Genomic DNA, 24,244 nt, shown 5'->3' on the forward strand with positions numbered 1-24,244 from the left:
CCCCCTTCCACTCCCCCATGGTCTTCTGTTAAGTTTCTCAAGATCTACATATGAGTGAAAATATAAGGTATCTGTCTTTCTCTGACTCATTTCACTTAGCATAATACCCTCCAGGTCCGTCCACGTTGCTGCAAATGGCCAGATTTCATTCCTTCTCATTGCTAAGTAGTATTCCATTGTATCTATAAACCACATCTTCCTTATCCATTCATCAGTTGTTGGACATTTGGGCTCTTTCCATAATTTGGTATTGTTGAAAGCACTGCTATAAACATTGTGGTACATGTGCCCCTATACATTAGCACTCCTGTATCCCTTGGGTAAATTCCTAGTAGTGCTATTGCTAGGTCATAGGGTAGTTCTATTTTTAATTTTTTTTGAGGAACCTCCACACTGTGTTTCAGAGTGAATGCATCAGTTTGCATTCCCACCAACAGGGCAAAAGGGTTCCCATTTCTCCACATCCTCACCAGCATCTGTAGTCTCCTGATTTGTTCATTTTAGCCACTCTGACCAGTGTGGGGTGGTATCTCAGTGTGGTTTTGATTTGTATTTCCCTAACGAGGAGAGGGGCTGCATGGTTTTGACTTTTCCATGGGTGATGTTCACAACCATCAGCTGGTCATGTTGGTGTCTGCTGGGTGTACCTGCTGTGAAGTAATTATTTTTCCCTTTGTAATTGATTAATATTTTGTCAGGGGAGATAACTGGTTATTATGTCCATATCCTGTTTCTCATCAAATCTCTACCCACCAGTCTTAGCATGTACTCACAACTTCTGCCTCGATCAATTATTGGTGTGATGGTTGCCAAGTGATTTTCTATTTACATCATTCTTTCTACATATGTTAGTTGGCATTCTACTACCAAGAACTTTTCCTCCTTCTCTATTCATTTTACTCATATTATTTTAGCCAATAGATTATAATCTGCTATTACTTATTTTCTATGATTAAATTAGCCCTGATTTGGCCATTGGAAGTCCCTTCAGTCTGGCTTTGTGTCCTTTTGACATGCTCCCTAATCATTCTTCAAGCATTTCTCTACTTCCTGGTCAACAAGATGATCCAGGCTCATCTTGTCCTTTTCCTGTGTCAGATGTTTCTCTAAGGAGCCCCGGTACCTTCTGGTGTAGTCAGAATTTAGAAACCAAGATCTGCTTACTTAGTGTAGTGTGCTTGCTGCTACTACACTGGAAGTTTCATTGCTTCCAGACCCACTTAGCAGACATACCTAGGAAATATTTGTGTACATGTGCGTTATGTATGTGTATATATAACACAGAAATATATTTTTATATTGTTTTTATCAAAGATTTTATTTTTAAGTAATCTCTACACTCATCATGGCACTCAAACTCATAACCCTGAGATCCAGAGTTATATGCTCCACTGACTGAGCCAGTCAGGCACCTATTTCTATTTGGAAAATATATGGAATATTAATTACATATGTGTATACATATATATATTTTGAATAGAATGATAGATACAAACATACATCTGTAACTATTGCTCTGTTAGTATGTGTGTATTAAAAAACTCAAGAATGGGGGCGCCTGGGTGGCTCAGTCGGTTGAGTGTCCGACTTCAGCTCAGGGCACGATCTCGCGATCTTGCGGTCCGTGAGTTCGAGCCCCGCGTCGGGCTCTGGGCTGATGGCTCAGAGCCTGGAGCCTGCTTCCGATTCTGTGTCTCCCTCTCTCTCTGCTCCTCCCCCATTCATGCTCTGTCTCTCTCTCTCTGTCTCAAAAATAAATAAACGTTAAAAAAAAATAAATAAAAAAAAACAACTCAAGAATGTGTAAAATTTCCAATCTAGTCTAACATGAGTCCTCTTTTTAGTCTTTTCCCTTTTCATGTTTGTTTGTTTTTTAAAATGTTTATTTATTTTGAGATAGAAAGCGAGAGTGAGCACATGAGTGGGGAAGGGGCAGAGAGAGCAGGAGGGAGAGAATCCCAAGCAGGCTTCATGCTGTCAGTGCAGAACCTGGTGTAGCACTTGAACTCACGAACTGTGAGATCATGACTGAGCTGAGATCAAGAGTCAGACACTTAACTGACTGAACCACTCAGGTGCCCCACCCTTTCCATGTTTGTAAATGATTTTTTAGACAGACAAAGTCTTAGCTGTCATTATCTCAATATATTTACTTACTTGGTCAGCCAAGTAACTTACCTGTTAAATATTACTAATCTCTTAGTCACTCTGGCCATTTCCTCTGCCCACTACCTCTGGGACTGCTCCCTAACCCCCACTTTTTTAAAAGCTACCAAACACATCACCTTTAATGACATCCCCTCCTTGTCATTACCTTGCTTCCTCTGATGCCCATGCCCTCATAAGCAAGTCTCTATGCTAGGATAAGAAGCAATAGGAAGATTTTAGATATCTTAAGTTTGAGATGTCAGTTGCACATATAAGTGAAGATGCCAACTAATGGGTCTGGGGTTCGGGTTCAGTTAGAGAATGCATGATATTTTTGTCATCTGTAAGTATGTTAACAGCATTCATTAGAGAATGGTGAATTGATGTGGCATACTTGACTGTGTTATGTTTTATCATGTTTTGTTCTAGTTAGCACACAAGCATCTTTCCCCCTGTTGGAGGGCTCTAACCTGGTCCTTTTCACACTCCACTGTGCACACTAATCACTAGGGTTGTGTTAAAATCAGATTCTGTTTCTACAGCATGGAGTCCAAGAGTCTACATGTCTAATAGGAGATACTGATATTGATGTCATTGGGCCTCAGACCACAAGGCTTTCACACCAATCCACTTTCCTGCTTCCAGTGCTTCACCAGCCCTTTCTTACCGTCTGACTAAAGCTGCAGCTTCTGAGTGAAGGGATTCATGATGGGCTTATTTTTTGATGCAGTCTCTCTTACTAACTTTTTCCCCTCCCCCAGTCCCAACTCCTGCACATACCTCTGGGCTCTGCAATGGCATTGAACTACTTGTAGTTTCCTTAGTAGACCTTGTTATTGCATACTTTTTTTGCCATGTTCCTTCCACCTGACTACACTTTCTCTTCTTGGCTTACTCCGGTTGGCCCCTTTGATACACTACTTATATTATCTTCAGACTGGGTTATAGTCTTCTATTTTGCTTATAAGAAACCCTCAGCTTCTTTTATTCCACACTGTATTGAAATGATTGATCTACTGGCCTGTTCCTATTTGGGGCGGAAGGAACTTATAGACACTGCTAGCGTATAGTAAGTAGGTACTTAGAAAATGCCTAAATTGACATGATACCTCTCATAAAATATTTCCAATAATAACAGATTTTTAACAGTGATTTGGCCTTTGTTTTTTTTTTTTTTTTTTTTTTTTTTTTCTACCCATAAGTAGTAACTTCTGTGTAAAGGTAGTTTAACAATGTTTTGGCCATGGAATTAGATCAATTCCCAACCCCACCCCTTAAGTAACTGTGACACTTAGGGCCAGTTGCTCAGCTCTTAAGTCTTATCTGTAAATAAAGGTAATGGTAATATTGGTACTGCCTTGTAACAATATTGTGAAAATTTAGATAAGGCTATCTATAAAGTATGTAGTAGAAAAGACATAGTAAGTACTCAGTAATGTTAATTGTATCATTAAGGGAAAAGAATGAAAACCAATTCCTAAAGAGCCAAGAAATTTAAATGATCAGTGAGAATGGGGCATGCAATCATTGTTTTAATATTTAGTCTATAATATGTTTTCAAACTTGAGTGTACTTACAGGACTACCTGGGTGCTTGTTAGATGTATGGATTCACCAGGCCCAATAGGTCTGAGAATGTTCAGGGATCTGCATTTTTAAATGGTTCTTTATTTTTGAGAGAGAGAGAAAGAGAGAGTGTGCATGCACTAGTTGGGGAGGGGCAGAAAGAGGGGGACAGAGGATCTCAAGCGGGCTCTGTCCTAACAGCAGAGAGCCCAATGCGGGGCATGAACTCATGAGCCATGAGATCGTGACCTGAGCTGAAGTAGGTCGCTTAACTGACTGAGCCTCCCAGGTGACCCTGGAGATTTGCATTTTTAATTACTCTTCTGGTTGATGTAGACTGCCCATGGAACACACTTTAGAAACCCTAGTGCTTCATAGAAGCACCAAATTGAGGTCTCCTAACTATCAGATAGATAATATGAAATGAGAAGTTAGTAAGAGAAAATCAAGTCGAACTAAGAATAGATAACCTAGAGGCAGGAATAAAGTTGCCACGATGTTCACATTTCACATGTTTAATGACTCAGACATTTAATGACTTTTATTTTTTTCACTTTTAATTTAGGATGTCTGAACAGGGACGAACAATCATTTTCTCCATTCATCAGCCTCGTTACTCTATCTTCAAGTTGTTTGATAGCCTCACCTTGTTGGCCTCAGGAAGACTAATGTTCCATGGGCCTGCCCAGGAGGCCTTGGGTTACTTTGCATTAATGGGTATGCTTGACTTTTTCATGTAGTAAGATCCTTTATTAAGAGAATCTTAAAGAGAGTAAAAGGGGTCTATAGGAATGCTGTTGATTTTTGAGTAGACATACCATGGCTTCCCCCATTCCAACACAACTTTGGTAGTTTGGTGCTAGAATTTTTCTTCACTTTGCAGCACTAGCCTGTTCTTTGGGTCTTTTTCCTGACCTGGTTGAGTATGCCTGCATGTGTGTGCAGGAGTATTTCTACTGGGCCTTACCTGATCTGCTTCCCACTTCAGTTCAGGATATATGTTGGCTTCATAGCCAGTTATGTCTGTTGAACATTTTGGGAAAAGCCTAATAGTATCCTCCAATTATCTTCTTGACTGTATTATGGATCAGGCTTTATCACTGTATTCCCTCGTAGAAGATGTTAGTCTCCTTTGGTGGAGGTTCATAAGATGCTACTTAAAATTTTCTAGTAACGTTAGATTGCAGATTTAGGCCTTGAGGGGGTGTGAGTGACTTGCCAGTTAATAGAATGACTAGTTGTCTTTGAGGGACCAACATTTCTGACAGTTTTGGACTGCTTGGTTCTATTTAGAATGGAAGTATGTAATTGTTTTTTTATGACTCATGTTGTCTGCTTTATTTTATTAAAAATTTTTAAATGTTTATTTTTTAGAGAGAGAGTGCATGTATGAGCAGGGGAGGAGCAGAGAGAGAGGGAGACAGAGAATCTGAAGCAGGCTCCATGCTATCTGCACAAAGCCTGACATGTGGCTCGAACTCACAAACCGTGAGATTAGGACCTGAGCCGAAGTCGTACGCTCAACCAACCGAGCCACCCAGGCGCTGCTGCTTCATTTTAGAGATATTTGGATACGATTATAGATGATGCTCCATGACTCCAAATATAGTTTTAAATATTCACTAGCCAGTTTTAAAATTTTCCATTTAATGTCCATCATTTAAAGTTAATAAGCACACACAGGTCTAGGGAGTTTAGGGGAGATGAACCTAGAGTCAAACTGGAGGCCAAGTTGAGTCCAGAGGATTGTGCAACAGAAGCTGAGATAAGCATTCAGCTGTGTTGTGCCAGTCACATTCTCTTGGGAGTGCTGCTCTGGTGATTTGTTCTCCCTATTGGAATTATGACAGCACAATGAATGCATATTCGGCCATCCCCAGGTGAACTTGGAGAGCAGAACACACCCCTGGCCTCTCCCAAGGACAGTCATGCTGTGCTGTAGCATTCTTTGCTTGTGGCCTTGCTTTGAAGAGCATTAGTTCCAGCTACAGCTTTTTTTAAAATTTTTATTTGCACCTATATTTCTATTTTTGAAGAAGTTCTGATAAGCCTCAGAGCATACTTAGGATAGCTGTTTCGGGTCTCATGAACTAAGATGGGTAAGGACCTAGTATGAACTTTCTGAGAGTCCTAGGTTGGTTTTAAGTGTGTATTTTTCTGGGAGACAGAGCATTGCTGAAATGTGTGATTGAATGTATAAAAAGAAAAGGTAAATTAGTGAAGGGAGAAGAGAAAAAAAAAAAGTGAGGGAGAAGTTGTCAGATTCTCTCCCTCTCCCTCACCTCTCTCACCCCTGTAAGTGAGTTTCTGTTTTCCAAGACCATCAAGTTTGTGTACTTGAGTTGCCTTCTTTTGTAGGTTACCAGTGTGAGCCCTATAATAACCCTGCAGACTTCTTCCTGGATGTCATTAATGGAGACTCCTCTGCTGTGGTATTAAACAGACAGGACCAGGCGGGTGAAGGTATGAAAATCTGTTGAGAGTCACAGGTTATTGCTTCACTGCATTAGCTGAAGTTTAGCAATGTGGCAACTCATTAAATCATGGCTTTGTGAATTTATATTAATACTGTCCTCTGATAACCGTTGTCTTAGTCCACTTGGGCTACCATGACAAAAATACCATAGACAGGTGGCTTAAACAATAAACATTTATTTTTCACAGTTCTGGAGTGGGAAGTCCAAGATGAAGGTATCTGCAGATTCATTGTCTGTTGAGGACCCGCTTCCTGGTTCAGAGATGGGTCACCATCTTCTCATTGCCTCCTCACATGGTGGAAGTAGGGAGGGAGCTCTCTGAGGCCTCTTTTATAAGTTTACCAATCCCATTAATGAGGACAACACCCTCATGACTTAATAATCCCTCAGAGGTCCCGCCTTCAAATATCATCACATTGGGGATTGAGTTTTAGCATATGAATCTTGAGGGATCACAAACATTCACTCTATGGCACTGGTCAACACAGATTTTGTTTTCCTTGACTGTTGAGAATATTTTTGATTTAATTTATAAATAAGCATTTATATGATAGTATCAGTTCTAAGGGGAATTTTTATTTAAAAAATGCCCATGGATTTTATAGTGTTTTGAAATAAGAAACTTGGCAATTTATGTATTTGCATATAGAAGAAAACAAAGGCAAGATTTTTTCTATTAGGAATTATAACTTGCTACGATAAGATGTCTATTTTAAAAGAATTAGGGTTCAAATATTATAGTTAGGAAAAGGTCAGTAGGTTTGCTGTATTCATAAGTTTATGGGAGTAGTCAGTCAATTAACTGTATTTTTCTTTTTTTTTTTAATTTTTTTTTGAATGTTTATTTTTGAGAGAGAGAGAGAAAGAGACAGAGCATGAGCGGGGGAGGGACAGAGAGAAAGGGAGCCGAAGCAGGCTTCGGGCTCCGAGCTGTCAGCACAGAGCCCGATGCCCAATGTGGGGCTCTAACTCATGAGCCATGAGATCATGACCTGAGCCGAAGTCAGACGCTCAACCGACTGAGCCACCCAGGCACCCCAATTAACTGTATTTTTCTAATGTTGTAGAGCAATGACAGATCTAATAATTTTTTATACTCAAGCATTAGAATTAAGGTATTAGGGAAGAATCTAAGAAAAGGGTTGCCAAAAAATGGGCTAAATCAGTTGTTAACTCTACTAATAAAGTTTCCCTTCTTTATCTGCTTTTATTCCAAAGCCAAGGAGACTGAAGAACCTTCCAAGAGAGATATTCCACTCATTGAAAAAATAGCTGAGTTTTATGCCAACTCTGCCTTCTCCAGAAAAACAAAAGATGAGTTAAATCAACTCTCAGAGGGTCAGAAAAAGAAGAGCTCAGCCTTTGGGGAGATCACCTATGCCACCTCCTTCTGTCATCAACTCAGATGGATTTCCAAGCGTTCATTCAAAAACTTACTGGGTAACCCTCAGGCCTCAATAGCTCAGGTAACCTGACAGATTCTTCTGATTATGCTCAGACATATCATGTGGGAATATTAGGTTGTAATATAATCTATTTTAGGATTATGCTTATCTTCTCAACATTCTATTTATTTATCCCCACTCCATTTGGGATATAGAAACAGCCAACAGAACAAGTAAAACACAATGAAATTTTTACTTAAGGAAAATATTTTCTTTTTTTATGGGTTTTTTTTTTTTTTACTACCTAACTCAGAATTTTTGTTGATTTAGACAAGCTGTAATGGATAATCTTTGTAGAAATTTGTTTTCTTCAAAATTGTGAAGTAAAGGAGATGTTTAGCCACATCTATAGTTTTCTGATAGCTGCATGCATTCATTTCCTGATCCACTCAACAAAAGTTCTTACTGATCACATATGGCATTTTGGGAGCTTATATACAGCAGTGAACAAAATGGGCAAAAATAAAACCTCTGTTCTCATGGAGCCTATTTTCCAATGAGGAAAACAGATGACAAATTCATACAGAAATTAACTATATAGCAAGTCAGGTGGTAAAAGGGTCTGTGGAGAACTTTTAAGCAGAAAAGCAGAGAAAGAAAGAGAAAAAGATAGAAGGAACAGGGAGGGGGAAAGAGGGAGAGAGTGGAAAGGAGTTGATCGCATTTGAAATTGGTTGGCCGGGAAAACCTGGATCTGGAAGTCACTGAATGCCTTAGAAGGTCATGGGGGCCAGCTGCTTTCTGACGGAAGAGCCTGTGTACAAATGTTGTTCCTTATAATTGACCTTCTTCATTTTGGGATTCGAGTCTTAGGAGAGCACTAAGATACCTACAACAGTTAGTAGTTACCACAGTGTAGTAAGCAGACTTTAATTCTGTTAAACAAGGGTGTTCATTGTCAGATTGACTTTCTTTTAATAATGATGAAATCCTGTTCTTTTTCTATTTTGGCTGGCTCTGTTCAGAGTTGTTGATTATTACTCTTTTATTTTTCTGTAATTCTCAGGTGCTCTGTCATATAAAACTCTAGTATTCCCAGTTCATTGGACCATTCTTTTCAAGGAAGTCAGTTTAGCTAGTTATTTTGGGGGTTATTGATTTTACTGTCAATCGTTGAATTTCTGTCAAGTACTAAAAGATGATGTGCTGTTGGCACTAATAAAATATTACTGACTTCTTACCACGTGCACCATAATTTTCATACTTCAGTACAATTGCTTTGTAAGTATTAATACCAAGAATCTGTATCCCTCTTTGAGGGATAGTTGCCAGTTGCTCCAAACATTTTTGCTACTTGTTATTTGACATTTGTCAGAATATGCACACTTCTGTGTACTAGCAATCAAGGTTAAGTTTTTATTCTTTTATAGTATATTTGATGTCTTTTGAGTACAAGTCTGGTAAACAAAGTCAACCTGGTTACCCATTGTTCCAACATCACTATTGGAATGTGATGGAGTTGGTTCTTTAGTGTGATTTATAGATTTTTTTTTTTACTTGGAAAATAACTTAAATTTCTCTTGCCTCTGAAAGTGATTTACAAGTGTCTTGTCCAAGTCACAATATGGTAGTCTGAGAAGAATATGATTAGAATGTGGAGGTATTTCTTTTTTTATTTTTTTAAAAGTTTTTATTTAAATTCCAATCAGTTAACATTTAGTGTAATATTAGTTTCAGGTGTACAATTTAGTGATTCAACACTTCCATACAACACCTGGTGCTCATCACCACAACTGCACTCCTTAATCCCCCTCACCTATGTAACCCAACCCTTCGCCCCCCCACCTCTGCTCTGGTAACCATCAGTTTGTTCTCTATAGTTAAAAGTCTGTTTCTTGACTTGCCTCTCTCTCTCTTGTTTTTCTCCTTTTCTTGTTTGTTTTGTTTCTTAAATTCCACATATGAGTGAAATCATATGTCTTTCTCTCCCTCACTTATTTTGCATAGCACAATACTCTAGCTCCATCCACGTTATTGCAAATGGAAAGATTTCATTCTTTTTTTTGGCTGAGTAATATCCCATTACGTGTATATATACCACATCTTCTTTATCCCTTCATCAGTCAGTGGACATTTGGGAATCTTTCCATAATTTAGCTATGGTAGGCAATGCTGCTGTAAACATAGGGGTGCATGTGTCCCTTTGAATTCGTGTTTTTGTATTCTTTGGGTGAATACCTGGTCTGCAATTGCTGGATTATAGGGTAGTTCTATTTTTAACTTTTTGAGGAATCTCCATACTGTTTTGCAGTGTGGCTGCACCAGTTTGTATTCCCATCAAAAGTGTAAGAGGGTTCCCTTTTCTAAAATGTGGAACTATTTCTAATACACCATGACTCTGCATCTTTTGTTGCTAGGCTTACTTCAGATGTAGACCCAGGCCTAGTGCCTCCAGGTTGCATATTCAGCCTACTTGCTTCCTCAATGAACTCAGTTCCACTAAAGGAGTCCCAACAGTGTTCAGAGTAGTGGCAGTGTCCTAGAACAAAGATAGAACATTGCATCTCTCTGAGTATCTGCTGTTCAGATTTGTAGATACTGGAATGTTGGCTTAGAACAGGAACAGGCAAACCTTTTTTGTAAGGGGCTAGGTAGTAAATACTTTGGGCTTTGCGGGCCATGTAGTCTTTGTCTCTAGCCTTTCCTGTTTTAGCTTGAAAGGAGCCATAGATAATATATAAACAAATGAACATAGTTGTGTTCCAATAAAACTTTATTGATGGATACTGAAACTTGAATTTCATTTAAATTTCATGTGGCAAGAAATATTCTTCTCTCACTTTTGTTTTCTCCCAACCATTAAAAAAGTGGTAAAAACTGTTCTTAGCTAGAGGGCTGAACAGAAATAGGTGACAGGCCATGTTTGACCTGTAGACCCTAGCTTGCTGACCTTCAGTTTAGTGGTTTTAAACTCATGTATGTTGTTTACTTTTTAAACTATTTGAACATGAAGCTGTTAAACTGTTTTATGGCTTCCCGCTGATAAATCCTGTATTAGTTGTATTACAGCCATACCTAGATTTCAACTAGTCACTTCCATGATTCAGACTTTGCTTCTAATAATGCCCTTTAACCAAAGGTTGTATTTGAATGATCTGGGAGTGAATGGATCATCTGTTAGAAGGATTTAATGTTCATTTAATGTGCCATGGGTTTTTCTGATCAAATCAATTTGGAAAACACTATCGTATCTCTTAAAGATTCATTTTTTCTACTGGCACATTTTACATTTGACTAGGGATGTTTTTTGAGTAATGGCCATAATTATCCCTCAGAACTTACCTTGAGATATATTGCTAAACACAGCTGAATAAGACGGAATAACGTATTTAGGGAATTTCTTTTTTTTTTTTTTTTTTCCTTCTGCTCAGAACAGAGCCCAGGTGCACAGGACTTATGGTATCTCCTCTTTGTGTGCTCTGTTGAGCAATGCTTAGTTTGCCTATTTTTTTTCTCTTTTCTGTAATCCAAGAAAGAATAACGTGGATTAACCTTGTAAAAGCATGACAAAATTATGAGATTGATCATAGCGAACATCCTTTGGTAATATTGACTATCGAACCTTTAGCGAACATCCTAATGGTAATATTGACAGTATCTTTTATATGCAAAAGAAACAAGCATGTAGAGTGTCCAGATTAAAAAGTCCAGACATTCTTAAAGCTATACTGGGTGAACATAGAGACTTGTATACATACACATGCACACATGGTAATGGAGCCATCATCATTTATTTTGGAAGCTTATCTGTTGGCATGAAGTACAGTATATTCTGAGGGTAATGAAAATATACCAGGGTAATAGATTTTTTTCTCCAAATTTCTGACTGTCTTATTAGCAAGGGAATTTTAAAGACATCTCAGATCATACTTTTTCCAGACTGTGGTTTTCACAAACTAGCCTCCACAGATCATGATCCTGTTTACCAGTTTGGTTTGCTTCATGCCAAAATATGCTTTCAAAAAATTCCTTCAAGTCTTGATACCATTGTACTGTAGTAGTACTGAGATTTTTTATTTTATTTTTTAACTTTGAAGGTTCCAAGATACATGGTGGGATATTTTGTTTTCTTCAGATTACCATTTCTTACATTTTTTAAATTTAATACAACATAAAAGTACAATACGTAGAACTTTCCTAAATAAATTGTGTCATAGTATAACCCTTAATCCTTTGCTTATAGAAGTGTCCTTAAGAGATATTTTGTCAATCTTAAAAACAAAAGTGATGTTTATCCAGTCTACTTGAGTCCTCAGACAGACCGAGTAAGTGAAAGTAGGTAAGAGTGGCAAAAAACTGGCAGCTTAGTTCTACTTGTTTGGCTGCAGGCCCTTGGGCTGAGGTTGCTGGAGAAGCAGTGACAAGAGAATGGGTAGTGAAAGTACTTGGGTACCCTCAGAGAGAGCTGGTTGAATGCTTTGGTGGCAGTGACAGTGCACTTTTCCAGTGCAGGCATAGACTGTCCCCTGGGTCAGATAGGCGGGCCCCAGCTTATCGCTGCTTCCTTATCACATGAAATAACATTGTTAGAATTGTTTTATATGTGCTTGAAACATTTTATTTATTTTTAATGTTAAAAGTAAAAATATCCTGGGGTGCCTGCGTGGCTTAGTCGGTTAAGTGTTCAACTCTTGATTTTGGCTTGGGTCCTTGATCTCACAGTTGTGAGACTGAGCCCCGTGTCAGGCTCTGTGAGTGTGGAGTCTGCTTGGGATTCTCTCTCTCTGTCTCTCTTTCTCTCTCTCTCCCTCTGCCCCTCTACCCTGCTCTCGCTCGCTCTCTCTCTCTCTCTCTCACACACACACACACACACACACACATGCGCGCGCGCACGTATTCTCTCTCAAAATAAATAAACATATTTTTTAAAAAGTCATTTTAAAAAAAAGAGTAAAGATATCCTGTTTTTACTTGAGCCTCTTCAAATATAAAACTGCATGTTCACTAGCACAAAGGTTGAAAGTTCAGGTCAGAACTCTTTAGCCACTTGGACTTTATTTTATTTCTCAAATGACTTAGCCACGCACTTGCATTGCTTCCCTACTCTATATGGCCTTCCCAGGCCTGGTAGTTTGAACTAGACTTTGAACCGGCCTGGTGAATCAGTGGGGGGAACCTTAGAGTTCTAGGAGTTTACTGTGTTCTACTGTCAGCCTCCCCAACACACAGATAAATTATTTTTTAATTTAGAAAGCGGTCTAATAACATACACTGTTCCATATTCTCCCAAGGGCTTTGGCTGAACGATTTGAAGTATCTATCTCAATGGAGAAATTTGGTTATGTAGCCATATAATAATCACAAATGGCGTGTTGTTTTTGCCTTTAATTAAGACTTTTCTTCTTTTTCTTTTTGAAAAGATAATTGTAACAATCATCCTAGGATTGGTTATAGGTGCCATTTTCTATGATTTAAAAAATGATTCTACGGGAATCCAGAATAGGTAAGTAAATTTGGATCTTGATTTTGAGAAAGTATTGCTACTTCTTTCAAGCTTATGAAAATCCATTAAGAATTTAAATTTGAGGGGTGCCTGGGTGGCTCAGTCGGTTAAACATCTGATTCTTGATTTCGGCAGGTCATGATCTCACAGTTCATGAGATTGAGCCCCATGTTGGGCTCTCAATGTTGACAGTGCAGGCCTGCTTGGGATTCTCTCTTTCCATGGCTCTCTGCCCCTCCCTGTTTGTGCTCGCTTGTGGGCACACACACACACTCTCTCTCAAAAATAAATAAAATTAAAAAAAGAAAAGAATTTAAATTTGAGACAGGGTAAACTGAAGAGTAGGGTAAGTCAGTGAATTGAAAGCTGGAGGGATATATATGTGTGTGTGTGTGTGTGTGTGTGCATATGTATACATATATAGTGGTAATTATATATATATGTGTATGTCTGTATATGTATACATATATAGTGGTAATTTACATAGTACATAAAATTTACCTTCTTAAACAGTTTTAAGTATACAGTTCAGTGGCATTAATTATTTTCCATTATTGCCTATTTCCATTATTCCATATAATCCACATTTATACTTTCTGTCTCCCAATTTGATTACTCTAGGTACTGATATAAGTGGAATCCTACAGTATTTGTCCTTTGGTAACTCACTTGTTTCCTTTACATAGTATCTTCAAGGTTCATCCATGTTGTGGCACATGTCAGAATTTCTTTCCTTTTAAAGACTGAGTAATATTCCAATGTATGGATATATCATATTTTGTTTATGCATTTATCTGTCTTGGACACTTGGATTATTTCTACCTTTTGGCTGTTGTGAATTTTGGGGAGGAAGAATACTCTGCTCTTCAGAGTTCCTCTAGTAGGACTAAGAATCACGTTGACATAAGACAGATTAACAGGAGAAAATCAAATTCAGTAGCATGTGAACAGGGAATCCGCACAGACATGAAATTCCAAAAACAGGCAACATGATGCCTATGTGAGCTAAGGAGAGGGGTGGGTAAGGTCTGAGGATACACTGGGAGAAAGATCTTAGGAAGTTGAGAGATGATATTTGGAAAACTAAAGTTGCCTCTTATGCAAATAAGTTTCTTAGGTAAAGACAATCTTTCCTAGTAACTTTCTTCCTGGTATAGGCTCTCCTTTCCAATGTAAATTTAAGCAGTTGAGGGAGCGGTAAAAAGCTTTTCCAGAATCTGCAGGTAATTGATTGCTTTTAGCTCAAAATAGTCTTCATGTCAAAGTAACCCAAGTTGGAGGGACCCGCTCTTTGCCCCTCATTGAGTAGTGCTGCTATGAGTGAGGATTTACAAGTAAATATCTGTTTAAGTCTCTGCTTTAAATTCTTTTGGGTTTATACTCAGAAGTAGAATTACTGGATCGTTTGGTAATTCCATCAAGTATCCTGTCTTCCACAGCAGCTGTATTATTTTGCATTCCTACCAGCAGTGCCCAAGGGTTTCAATTCCTCTGCAACCTCACCAAACTTGTTATTTTCTGTTTTTTTCTTTTTCTTTTTTATAATAATAATAACCATCCTGATTGGTGTCGAGTGATATCTCATGCGGTTTTGATTAGCGTTCTCCTAATGATTAGTGATGTTAAGCATTGTTAATATGCTTATTGCCATGTGTATCTTCTTTGGAGAAATGGCTATTCAAATCCTTTGCCCATTTTTTTATTTGGATTCTTTTTATTGTTGAATCGTAAGTGTTCTTTTTATATTTTGGATATTAACCCCTTATCGTGTATAAATTTGCAAGTATTTTCTGATATTCTGTGGGTTGTCTTCACTATTGAGTGTGTCCTTTGATGCACATGAGTTTTAAATTTTGATGTAGTCCAGTTTGTCTGGGTTTTTTTTTGTCTTTTTTTAAATTTTTATTTATTTATTTTGAGAGAGGGGAGAGATGTGTATGTGTGCAAGCAGGGGAGGGGCAGAGAGACTGGGAGAGAGAATCTCAAGCAGCCTCTGCACTGTCAGTGCAGAGCTCAATGCACGGCTCTATCTCATAACCCTGAGATCCTGACCTGAGCTCAAGTCAGGAGTCTGACACTCAACTGACTGAGCCACCCAGACACCCCATCTGTTTTTTTCTTTTGTTGCTTGTGAGTAATTTTTTTCTCTATTTTTTGATTTGTTTGCCATGAGGAGGTGGATGAGACTCAGGTTTTTCTGTTATATGGTTAGCACTTATATTAGTCTACCTTAGCGAGTTTTAGTCATTATGTGCCCTTAAAAATAGTTTTTCATAATGAGACTTTGTAATGAGGTCTAGCATGCTCCAAATGTAGATGCTCAGTGATGTCCAGGACTGTAGAGTTCTCTTTATACTTCATGTGTAAAACTGTTCTGTGCCAGGCATTGTGCTCTACGCTTTAAATCACAGATTCTGGTTACCCTTCTGCCCAAAGGGATGGGTGATATTATCCCCATTTTACCATAAGGATATGAAGAAGGTGCAGTAGCTTAAGTTGAATCTGTTTTGATGTCTGGAGAAAGCTGATTGTTTATGAAAGAAAGAATAAGCATAAAAGTCAATTCTTCAGTCAAGTAAAATAAATGATCTCCAAAATAAATGGAATTAAGTAGTGTTACTCTACGTTGAGATTATTATGGCAGCTCATTTACAGAGTTATGTCATTGTTTTTCTCTTTACCTCTTCCCTGAAGACAGTGTTCTCTCACTTCCAAGCTTGCTAGTAATTGATGATTTGTACCTTTTGTAAATGCCATATTTTTACCAAGCACAGAGTATAGGTCACAAGATCTATAGAGCCTGTGGACCTTTTGTGTTGTGCAGTTGGAAGCTTTTGGAATAAATATTGGAAAACCTGTCCTTAACTGGCATTTTAAAGGGAAACTGGAAATCTAACCATTAAAATTCTTCATAGAAGAATCCAGAGAAATAAAGAAGAGCTTTAGCAGTTTCTTCAAATTTATTCTGGAGAAATAGGGCATTGGATTTATTTTAATTTGTGTGGTATTTTAAAAATATTTTATTTATTTTTGATAAAGACAGAGTATGAGTAGGGGAGGGGAAAAGAGAGAGGGAGACACAGAATCCAAAGCAGGCTCCAGACTCTGAGCTGTCAAGCCTGACATGGGGCTTGAACTTGTGAACCACAAGATCACAATCTGAGCTGAAGTCAGATGCTCAACTGACTGAGCCACCCAGGCGCCTCTTAATTTGTGTTTTTTGACTTAAACTTGCTGCCACTTTTTCATCATTTGAAATTGCTCAGGAGGCTGGGGGTTTGGTTCTCTTCTTTGGGAATGAATTATCCCAGAGAGGCACTCTCTGCTCTTTCTCTAACCTGTGTAACTGACAAGCTGGGTTTTATTAGTATATAGAGTTTAAGCTTTTTTTTTTTTTTTTTTTTAATGTTTATTTATTTTGTGAGAGATAGAGCACATACAGGGGGGAGGGGCAGAGAGAGAGAATCCCAAGCAGTCTCTGCACTGCCAGCACTCTGTACAGCCCGATGCAGGGCTTGAACCCATGAACCATGAGATCATGACCTGAACTGAAGGTAAGAGCCAGATGCTTAACTTAGTGAGCCACCTGGGCTCCCTGAGTATGAGCTTCTTTGACCTAATAGTTACCTTACAGGGTTGTGGTGATAGCTAAACAAATTAATGCATATTAAGAAAAAAGATAGTTTTAAAAATATTTGGATAATAAGGAGATATTACAGACATGGATTACCCGATTGAAAAGAATACCTTAAATTCTTTAGTAATAAAAGCTGTATTTACTGTTAAATAAATCATCTTATGATTTAGAAGTAATGTCAGTATCTACTAGTTCAGAATCCTGATGAACAAACAGTATTATTAGATATAAGATCTGACAAATTGAGCTGAATTGTTGCATGTCCCATATTTCTGAAATTAGCTTTTATTCTGATAGTAGGCTTATTTGTGTGGAGAAGGTTGCATAGCTGCCTTTGTACTAGGTCTGGCTATTTCCTATTTATTAATTATAGGTTAAACGTTTACTTTTAAAACAGTCTGTTTTCTGTCTTCTGTTTTATTTATTTTTGGCATTGAAAACAATTACTGAGTATCTGGACTTTTTTCTTTCTTTCTTCCTTTCTTCCTTCCTTCCTTTCTTTCTTTCTTTCTTTCTTCTTTTTTTTGAGAGGCTGTACACTTGAGTTTCTATTTGTTCTCTCTTATTTTTGCATCATTTAAATGATAGGTCACTTCAGCTCTTTCAGTTTCAGCTCACATCCTCATGTCAATTAAATGGTTTGGTTATGAAGGGCAACCCAACACTGTCTGAGGGATGTTAGCATGCTTTTGTAAGACGCATATGTCTATCCAAGAGTCTTTCCTTTTTGAGCCTTCATTATTTTACTGAGAAACAAGCATTGGTAGTCTTCCTTTTCTTACAGATGCAAAAATAAATTTTTCCTTTATAAGCACCATTTTGTTTTCTGAGCACGTTTGAAGCCATTTTGGTGATGGCCTACCAAGGATAATATCAAGGCTGTACTGACGATTGTGTGGCGGAGGTCTATAATAATGTGTCAACTGAGGTTTTCCTCCCCTGTCATTTTGCCTCTTCATATCCTAGTTTCTTCTTTACTTTAAAAATGTGGCTAATAGAGGCTTTTTTTTTTTTTAAGCTCTACAGACTTTATTTGGTTCACTATTTCTTTGTTCATACATTAGGAATGATACTTGTTTTTGTTAGGTAAAATTCAAGATAATATTTTTATGACCTGTGTATTCATCAGCACAGGCTGCCATCAGAAAGAACCATAGTCTGGTGGCTTCAACAACAGTTTAAACAACAACTTCTTACAGTTGAGGAGATCAGGGTGCTTCCGTTGTCAGGTTCTGATGAGAGCTCTCTTCCTGGCTAACAGATGGCCATCTTTTTGCTGTGTCCTCACATGGCAGAGAGAGAGAGAGCACACTCTGGTGTCTCTCCCTTTCTTTTAAGGACACTAATCCTGTCATGGGGACTCTACCCTCATGGTCTCATCTAAATCTCATTACCTCCCAAAGACAGAATTGTCTCTAAATATCATCTCATTGAAGGTTTAGCCTTCAACATAGGAATTTGGGGAGAACACAATTCAATCCATAGCAATCCAGGACTGTGACTTCCAAATTGTGCTCTGTGGAGTCCCAGGGGTACCACTGTGTGTACAGAGAGATGGTAGGGAGAGAGCTGATGGAGCTCATAGTTCCCTCTGTTTAAACCAGAACAGTGTTCTATTTAATGTTATAAGGTATCACTTGAGGAGAGAGTTTCATGGGTAGAAAATTGATCTAAGAATGTTTAATCGACTGCAGTGCTTTTTTTTTCCCTTTCTCTCATTGCAGATCAGGGGTGCTCTTCTTCCTCACGACCAACCAGTGTTTCAGCAGTATCTCAGCTGTGGAGCTTTTTGTGGTTGAGAAGAAGCTCTTTATGTGAGTAGGTCTCTGTTCCAGGAAGGGGGCTGTCTGGTATCAGGGGGTGTTAGTCAAACTGGTCATATCCTGTATTGGGCTGCAGGGTGGTTCCTAGGGATGGCCAGTGTTGAGAAAAAGCATCCAGAGACTGAAAAGGCAGTCATGAACCTGTGGGACCTGATACCAAGGGAAAAAGGAGTTCAAGATTAGGGCAGAGCCAGCAAATCCAAATGCTGCAGATAAAGCCAGCAATAAAGGGGCTGAAAAGGAGCTTTTGTTTTTAGCAAATGATAAGTCTTAATGGCCTTTCACAAGAAAAGTTAGAGGGGCTTGGTAGAGAGAAAGTAGTGGATTGAGCCAGTAAATATAAGGTAAGGAGGTAAAGTTGACAAAGAATGTGAACCCAGCTTAGCCCTCAATGGGAGGGAGACTAGAAGAAGGCAAAGGGCAGCCTTAAAAGAAGGTATGGGCTGTTTTGTTTCTTGTGTTTTTTAAAGTTGGAAGAAATTTGCCCATATCTACATGCTGAGGAAAGGAATCCTTCCAGAGGGAAAGAATAAAGATGTTGGTGGAGGAGTTTGGAATTATAGGAGGAAGCTGTCAGGAAGAGGAAGGGATCTAGAAGTAGAGAGGAAAGAAAACAGGATTTCATAGCTGACAGGGATGTATGGTTGGAGGATATGATCATTGAAGGAAGAAGTGCCATTTTCTTTTTTATCATGAGGTTGGAAGAAGTGATCCAAGACTGCATTAGGAAGTTCAGAGGATAGCAGTGTCACCTTCTTCATAATCAAAAGTGGGGAGAAAGTAAAGCTGATACCACAGCTGAGCTCCAGTGCTGGGAGAGAGGGAAGAGACAGATCTGCTCACTGGGAGCAGGTGCTCAGGGAGCAGAATGGGCGGCACTCGGAGGGAGTTCTATAATGAGAAGGGTGTTGCACAGACCCGCATGGAGGTGACATCCCAGGAGAGGCCCCCACCCAAGATGGTGCCTGATGCTGACAAGGATGGAGGCTGGGTGTTCACTTCCAGGATGTGAGAAGCTGTAGTTGTTAGACCCTGGTGGCAGCAGAAGTCTGTACAGTGAGCAATCTAATCTGTTCTCTGCCTTCCTAAACTAATGTAGGATGAGTTTTTCTTTTTCAGACATGAATATATCAGTGGATACTACAGAGTGTCATCTTATTTCTTTGGAAAACTGATATCTGATTTACTACCCATGAGGGTATTACCAAGTATTATATTTACTTGTATAATATACTTCTTGTTAGGTAAGCAACATGACAAAAGGTGTGTGTGTCTTTAGTGTTGGATATGAGGGTAGGCCAATTTGTTTATACCAGCATGTTTTTGGTTCTCAAACTCTAAACCACGCCAGTGAGATAAGGAGACATCTATCCATTGTGCACACTCTCAATAACTTCTCTGAGGACATTTTTTCAAGACTTGTCCCAAATTAACTTTTAAAACTTTTTATAAAACTGTATTTTACTGTGAGATGCTATGTATCATTTACAAACATGGAAAGAATTCACAAGATTGTTTGACACTATGCTGGAGGAGCTGGAATATTTACTACCATTTATATTTTTGTGTGTATGCATGTGTTTGTGTGTGAAGATAGTGAAAGATGTGACTTTTGGGGCTTCTTAGTTTAATACAAATACTTGTTTGATAGGTGTGGTTATTAGATTCATTTGTGCATTGTGTTTAGGCTTTACCCCAGGCTCACTGCATCAGAATTTCCATGTATTTTACTGATACACATAAACACATACACATCAGAAATATATATTTTAACTAAAAAATATATATATATAACTAAAGCACTAAGAAGATTCACTGATTGAATTAAACTTCCATTTTACAAATAAGAGGTGTGTCAAGTATTTAGGCATAGAACCTAGATCCTCAGGCTCCTTCCAAAATCTTCAGATTATATGACCCATAATATTAGTCCATTATGATTTGTAAAGTAGTCTTATGAAATTTATTTAGCCCCACCCTCAATCCCAGAGTTATGTGGTGATTTGTCTTGGGAGACTTGGCTTTTGGAGACACTACCCCAGATAGTGAAACCACTGGAAGGTCACATAATCTTCATCTTCCCAGTTTCTTCACACAACGCAGTTATAGCCAGTAGTCATGTGGTGATGTCTGGGTAGAACGAATGTGCTCTTGACAAGTTTCCTTCTTAGAAGAAATGGCTGTAGAATTGTGACCACTTGTGTTGCCTACAGCTGTCCATCTCAGGCACTCAGAAATTGTTAATAATTACACATAAAGAAGCATAGATGTTACATAGAAATGTACTTATACAGTAAGTATAAAAAGAAAGTGTATGATAACTTTATACAGTAGGATGGGGTGGTCGGATAGAGGATGGATTTTCTTCATTCTGATATTTGTTTCTCAAAATATTATAGTGCCATTTGCACAGAGCAATCTCAAATACACTGTTACCTAGGTGGTTGGATTCAACCCCCTCTTTTCTTCCCAACCAAGGATTGAAACCAGTTGTGGAGGCTTTCTTCATCATGATGTTTACCCTTATGATGGTGGCTTATTCAGCCAGTTCTATGGCACTGGCCATAGCAGCAGGCCAGAGTGTGGTATCCATAGCAACACTTCTCATGACCATCTCCTTTGTGTTTATGATGGTGAGTAGAAACTGTGCTTCACTAAGAATAAATTATTTCCCCTTATTCTTTCCTGCAAATTTATCTGTTACCTGAAACCAGCTTGGAGGATTCTGTAAATTAGATTCTCTGCTTTAAGGAGGCCATGTATTGAAGGATAGCTTATATTAGAGAATGTACAGCTTTTTCTTGAGATTCCCTAGCCTTTTTGGCTACTGTTCTAATATTATTGCTATAAATTTAGTTAGCATTTTGTTGCAAATGAGTTTTTAAAAGATTCTTCTTGGTGACATATAGTGAAACCTTGATAAACTGGAACTTCAAAAACCAAACTAGACTTTAAACGAAAGACTAAGATGCAGAAGGGCACTGTATCATAATAAAGGGGACAATCCAACAAGAAGATCTAACAATTGTAGATATTTATGCCCCCAACATGAAAGTACCCAAAAATATATAACTATTAATGAGACATAAAGGAACCCATTGATAATAATACAATAATAGTAGGGGACTTTAACACCTCACTTACAGCAATGGACAGATCATCCAAGCAGAAAATCAACAAGGAAGCAATGGCTTTGAATGACACACTGGACCAGATAGACTTAACAGATATATTCAGAACATTCCCTCTTAGAGCAGCAGAATGCACTTTCTTTTCAAGTGCCCATGGGCCATTCTCCAGAATAGATCACAAATGGGTCAACAAATAAAAAAGATTGAGATCATACCATGGATATTTTCATATCACAACCCTATGAAACTTGAAAGTCAGCTACAAGAAAAAATTTGGAAAGACCACAAATACATGGAAGTTAAATAACATGCTACTAAACAATGAATGGGTCAACCAATAAACCAAAGAACAAGTTAAAAAAAATACATGGAAACAAATGAAAATGAAAACACAATGGTCCAAAACCTTTGGGATGAAGCAAAAGTAATTCTAAGAGGAAAGTATATTACCTCAAGAAGCAAGAAAAATCTCAAATAAACTACCTAACTTTATACTAAAGGAGCTAGAAGAACAACAAATGAAGCCTAAAGCCAGCAGAAGGAGAGAAATAATAAAGATCAGAGCAGAAATAAATGATACAGAAGCTAAAAAGAAAGAAAAGAAAGAAAAAAAGAAAGAAAGAAAGAAAGAAAGGAAGGAAGGAAGGAAGGAAGGAAGAACCATACAGCAGATAAATGAAACCAGGGGCTGAATCTTTCAAAGAATAAAATTGATAAACATCTAGCCAGACTTATCAAAAAGAAAAAAGAAAGGGCCCAAATAAATAAAATTAAAAAAGAGTGGAGAGGTCACAACCAACAGCACAGAAATAACAATTATAAGAGAACATTATGAAAACCTATATACTAACAAATTGGACAACCTGGAGGAAATGGATAAATTTCTAGAAACATATACACTACCAAAACTTAAAAAGGAAGAAATAGAAGACTCGAACAGATCAATAACCAGCAAAGAAATTAAATCAGTTATAAAAAGTCTCCCAACAAACAAAAGTCCAGGGCCAGATAGTTTCCTAGGAGAAATCTACCAAACCCTTAAAGAAGAGTTAATATCTATTCTTATTAAACTATTCTAAAAAATAGAAAAGGAAAGAAAACTTCTAAATTCATTCCAAGAGGCTAGCATTACCCTGATTCCAAAACCAGACAAAGACTCCACTAAAAAAGACAACTATAGGCCAATATCCCTGATGAACATGGATGCAAAAATTCTCAATAAAATACTAGCAAACTGAATCCAACAGTGCATTAAAAGAATCATTCACCACAATCAAGTGGGATTTATTCCTAGGTTGCAAGGGTGGTTCAGTATTTGCAAATCAATCAACATGATACACCACATTAATAAAAGAATGGATAAGAACCATATCCTTTCAGTTGATGCAGAAAAAGCATTTGACAAAGTACTACATCCATTCATGATAAAAATTCTCAACAAAGTAGGGTTGGAGAGAATATACCTCAACATAATAAAGGCCACATAAACCCCACATCCTCAATGGGGGAAACAGAGGTTTTCCTCTAAGGTCAGAAATAAGACAGGGATGTCCACTCTCACCACTTTTTTTTCAACATAGTACTGGAAGTCCCAGCCACAGCAATCAGACAACAAAAAGAAATAAAAGTCATCCAAATTGATAAGGAAGAAGTAAAAGTGTCACTATTTGCAGATGACATGATACTCTATATAGGAAGTTTGAAAGACTCCAAAAAATTTTACTAGAACTGATACATGAATTCAGTAAAGTCACAGGATACAAAATCATCATACAGAAATCTGTTGCATTTCTATACACCAGTAATGAAGCAGCAGAAAGAGAAATCAAGCAACCAATCCCATTTAAAATTGCACCAAAACCCATGAGATATGTAGGAATAAACCTAACCAAAAAGGTAAAAACACCCGTACTCTGAAAACTATAGAACGCTGATGAAAGAAATTGAAGAGGACACAAAGAAATGGAAAAACATACCATGCTCATCGATTTGAAGAACACATATTGTTAAACTGTCTATACTACCCAAAGCAATCTACACATTTAATGCAATCCCCATCAAAATGCCACCAACATTTTTCACAGAGCTAAAACTAACAATCTTAAAATTTGTGTGGGACCACAAAAGACCCCGAATAGCCAAAACAATCTTGAAAAAGCAAAGCAAAGCTGGAGGCATCACAATTCTGGACTTCAAGTTATAATACAAAACGGTAGTGATCAAGACAGCATAGTACTGGCACAAAAACAGAACAAAGGTCAATGGAACAGAATAGAAAATCCAGAAATGAACCCACAAGCATATAGCCAATTAATCTTTGGCAAAGCAGGAAAGAATATCCAATGGAAAAAAGACCGTCTCTTCAACAAATGGTGCTGGGAAAACTGGACAGCTACGTGCAAAAGAATGAAACGACCATTTTCGTGCACCATACACAAAAATTCAAAATGAATTTTCCTTTTCATTTTGTGAAGAATGTCTAAATGGCTGTCAGAATGGCTAAAATTAACAACGAAAGAAACAACAGTTACTGGTAGGGATGTGGAGAAAGGGGACCCCTCTTAGATTGTTGGTG

At 38.0% G+C, this 24,244-nt stretch overlaps 1 protein-coding gene across 4 annotated transcripts in view; it reads left to right on the plus strand.

The window, feature by feature from the left end:
- ABCG2 (ATP binding cassette subfamily G member 2 (Junior blood group)) overlaps nt 1-24,244 on the plus strand; it is a 132,955-nt gene that overhangs the window by 103,511 nt on the left and 5,200 nt on the right. For all 4 annotated transcript variants that reach the window (XM_045473320.1, XM_045473316.1, XM_045473322.1 and 1 more), the window contains exons 7-13: nt 4,279-4,430; nt 6,072-6,176; nt 7,409-7,656; nt 12,996-13,078; nt 18,440-18,529; nt 19,658-19,782; nt 21,017-21,171. In XM_045473320.1, the coding sequence (XP_045329276.1) occupies nt 4,279-4,430; nt 6,072-6,176; nt 7,409-7,656; nt 12,996-13,078; nt 18,440-18,529; nt 19,658-19,782; nt 21,017-21,171 (958 nt within the window). The remainder of the gene's footprint in view (nt 1-4,278; nt 4,431-6,071; nt 6,177-7,408; nt 7,657-12,995; nt 13,079-18,439; nt 18,530-19,657; nt 19,783-21,016; nt 21,172-24,244) is intronic.

Source organism: Leopardus geoffroyi, chromosome B1 (genome assembly GCF_018350155.1).
Source record: "Leopardus geoffroyi isolate Oge1 chromosome B1, O.geoffroyi_Oge1_pat1.0, whole genome shotgun sequence".
NCBI classification, from domain to species: Eukaryota; Metazoa; Chordata; class Mammalia; order Carnivora; family Felidae; genus Leopardus; species Leopardus geoffroyi.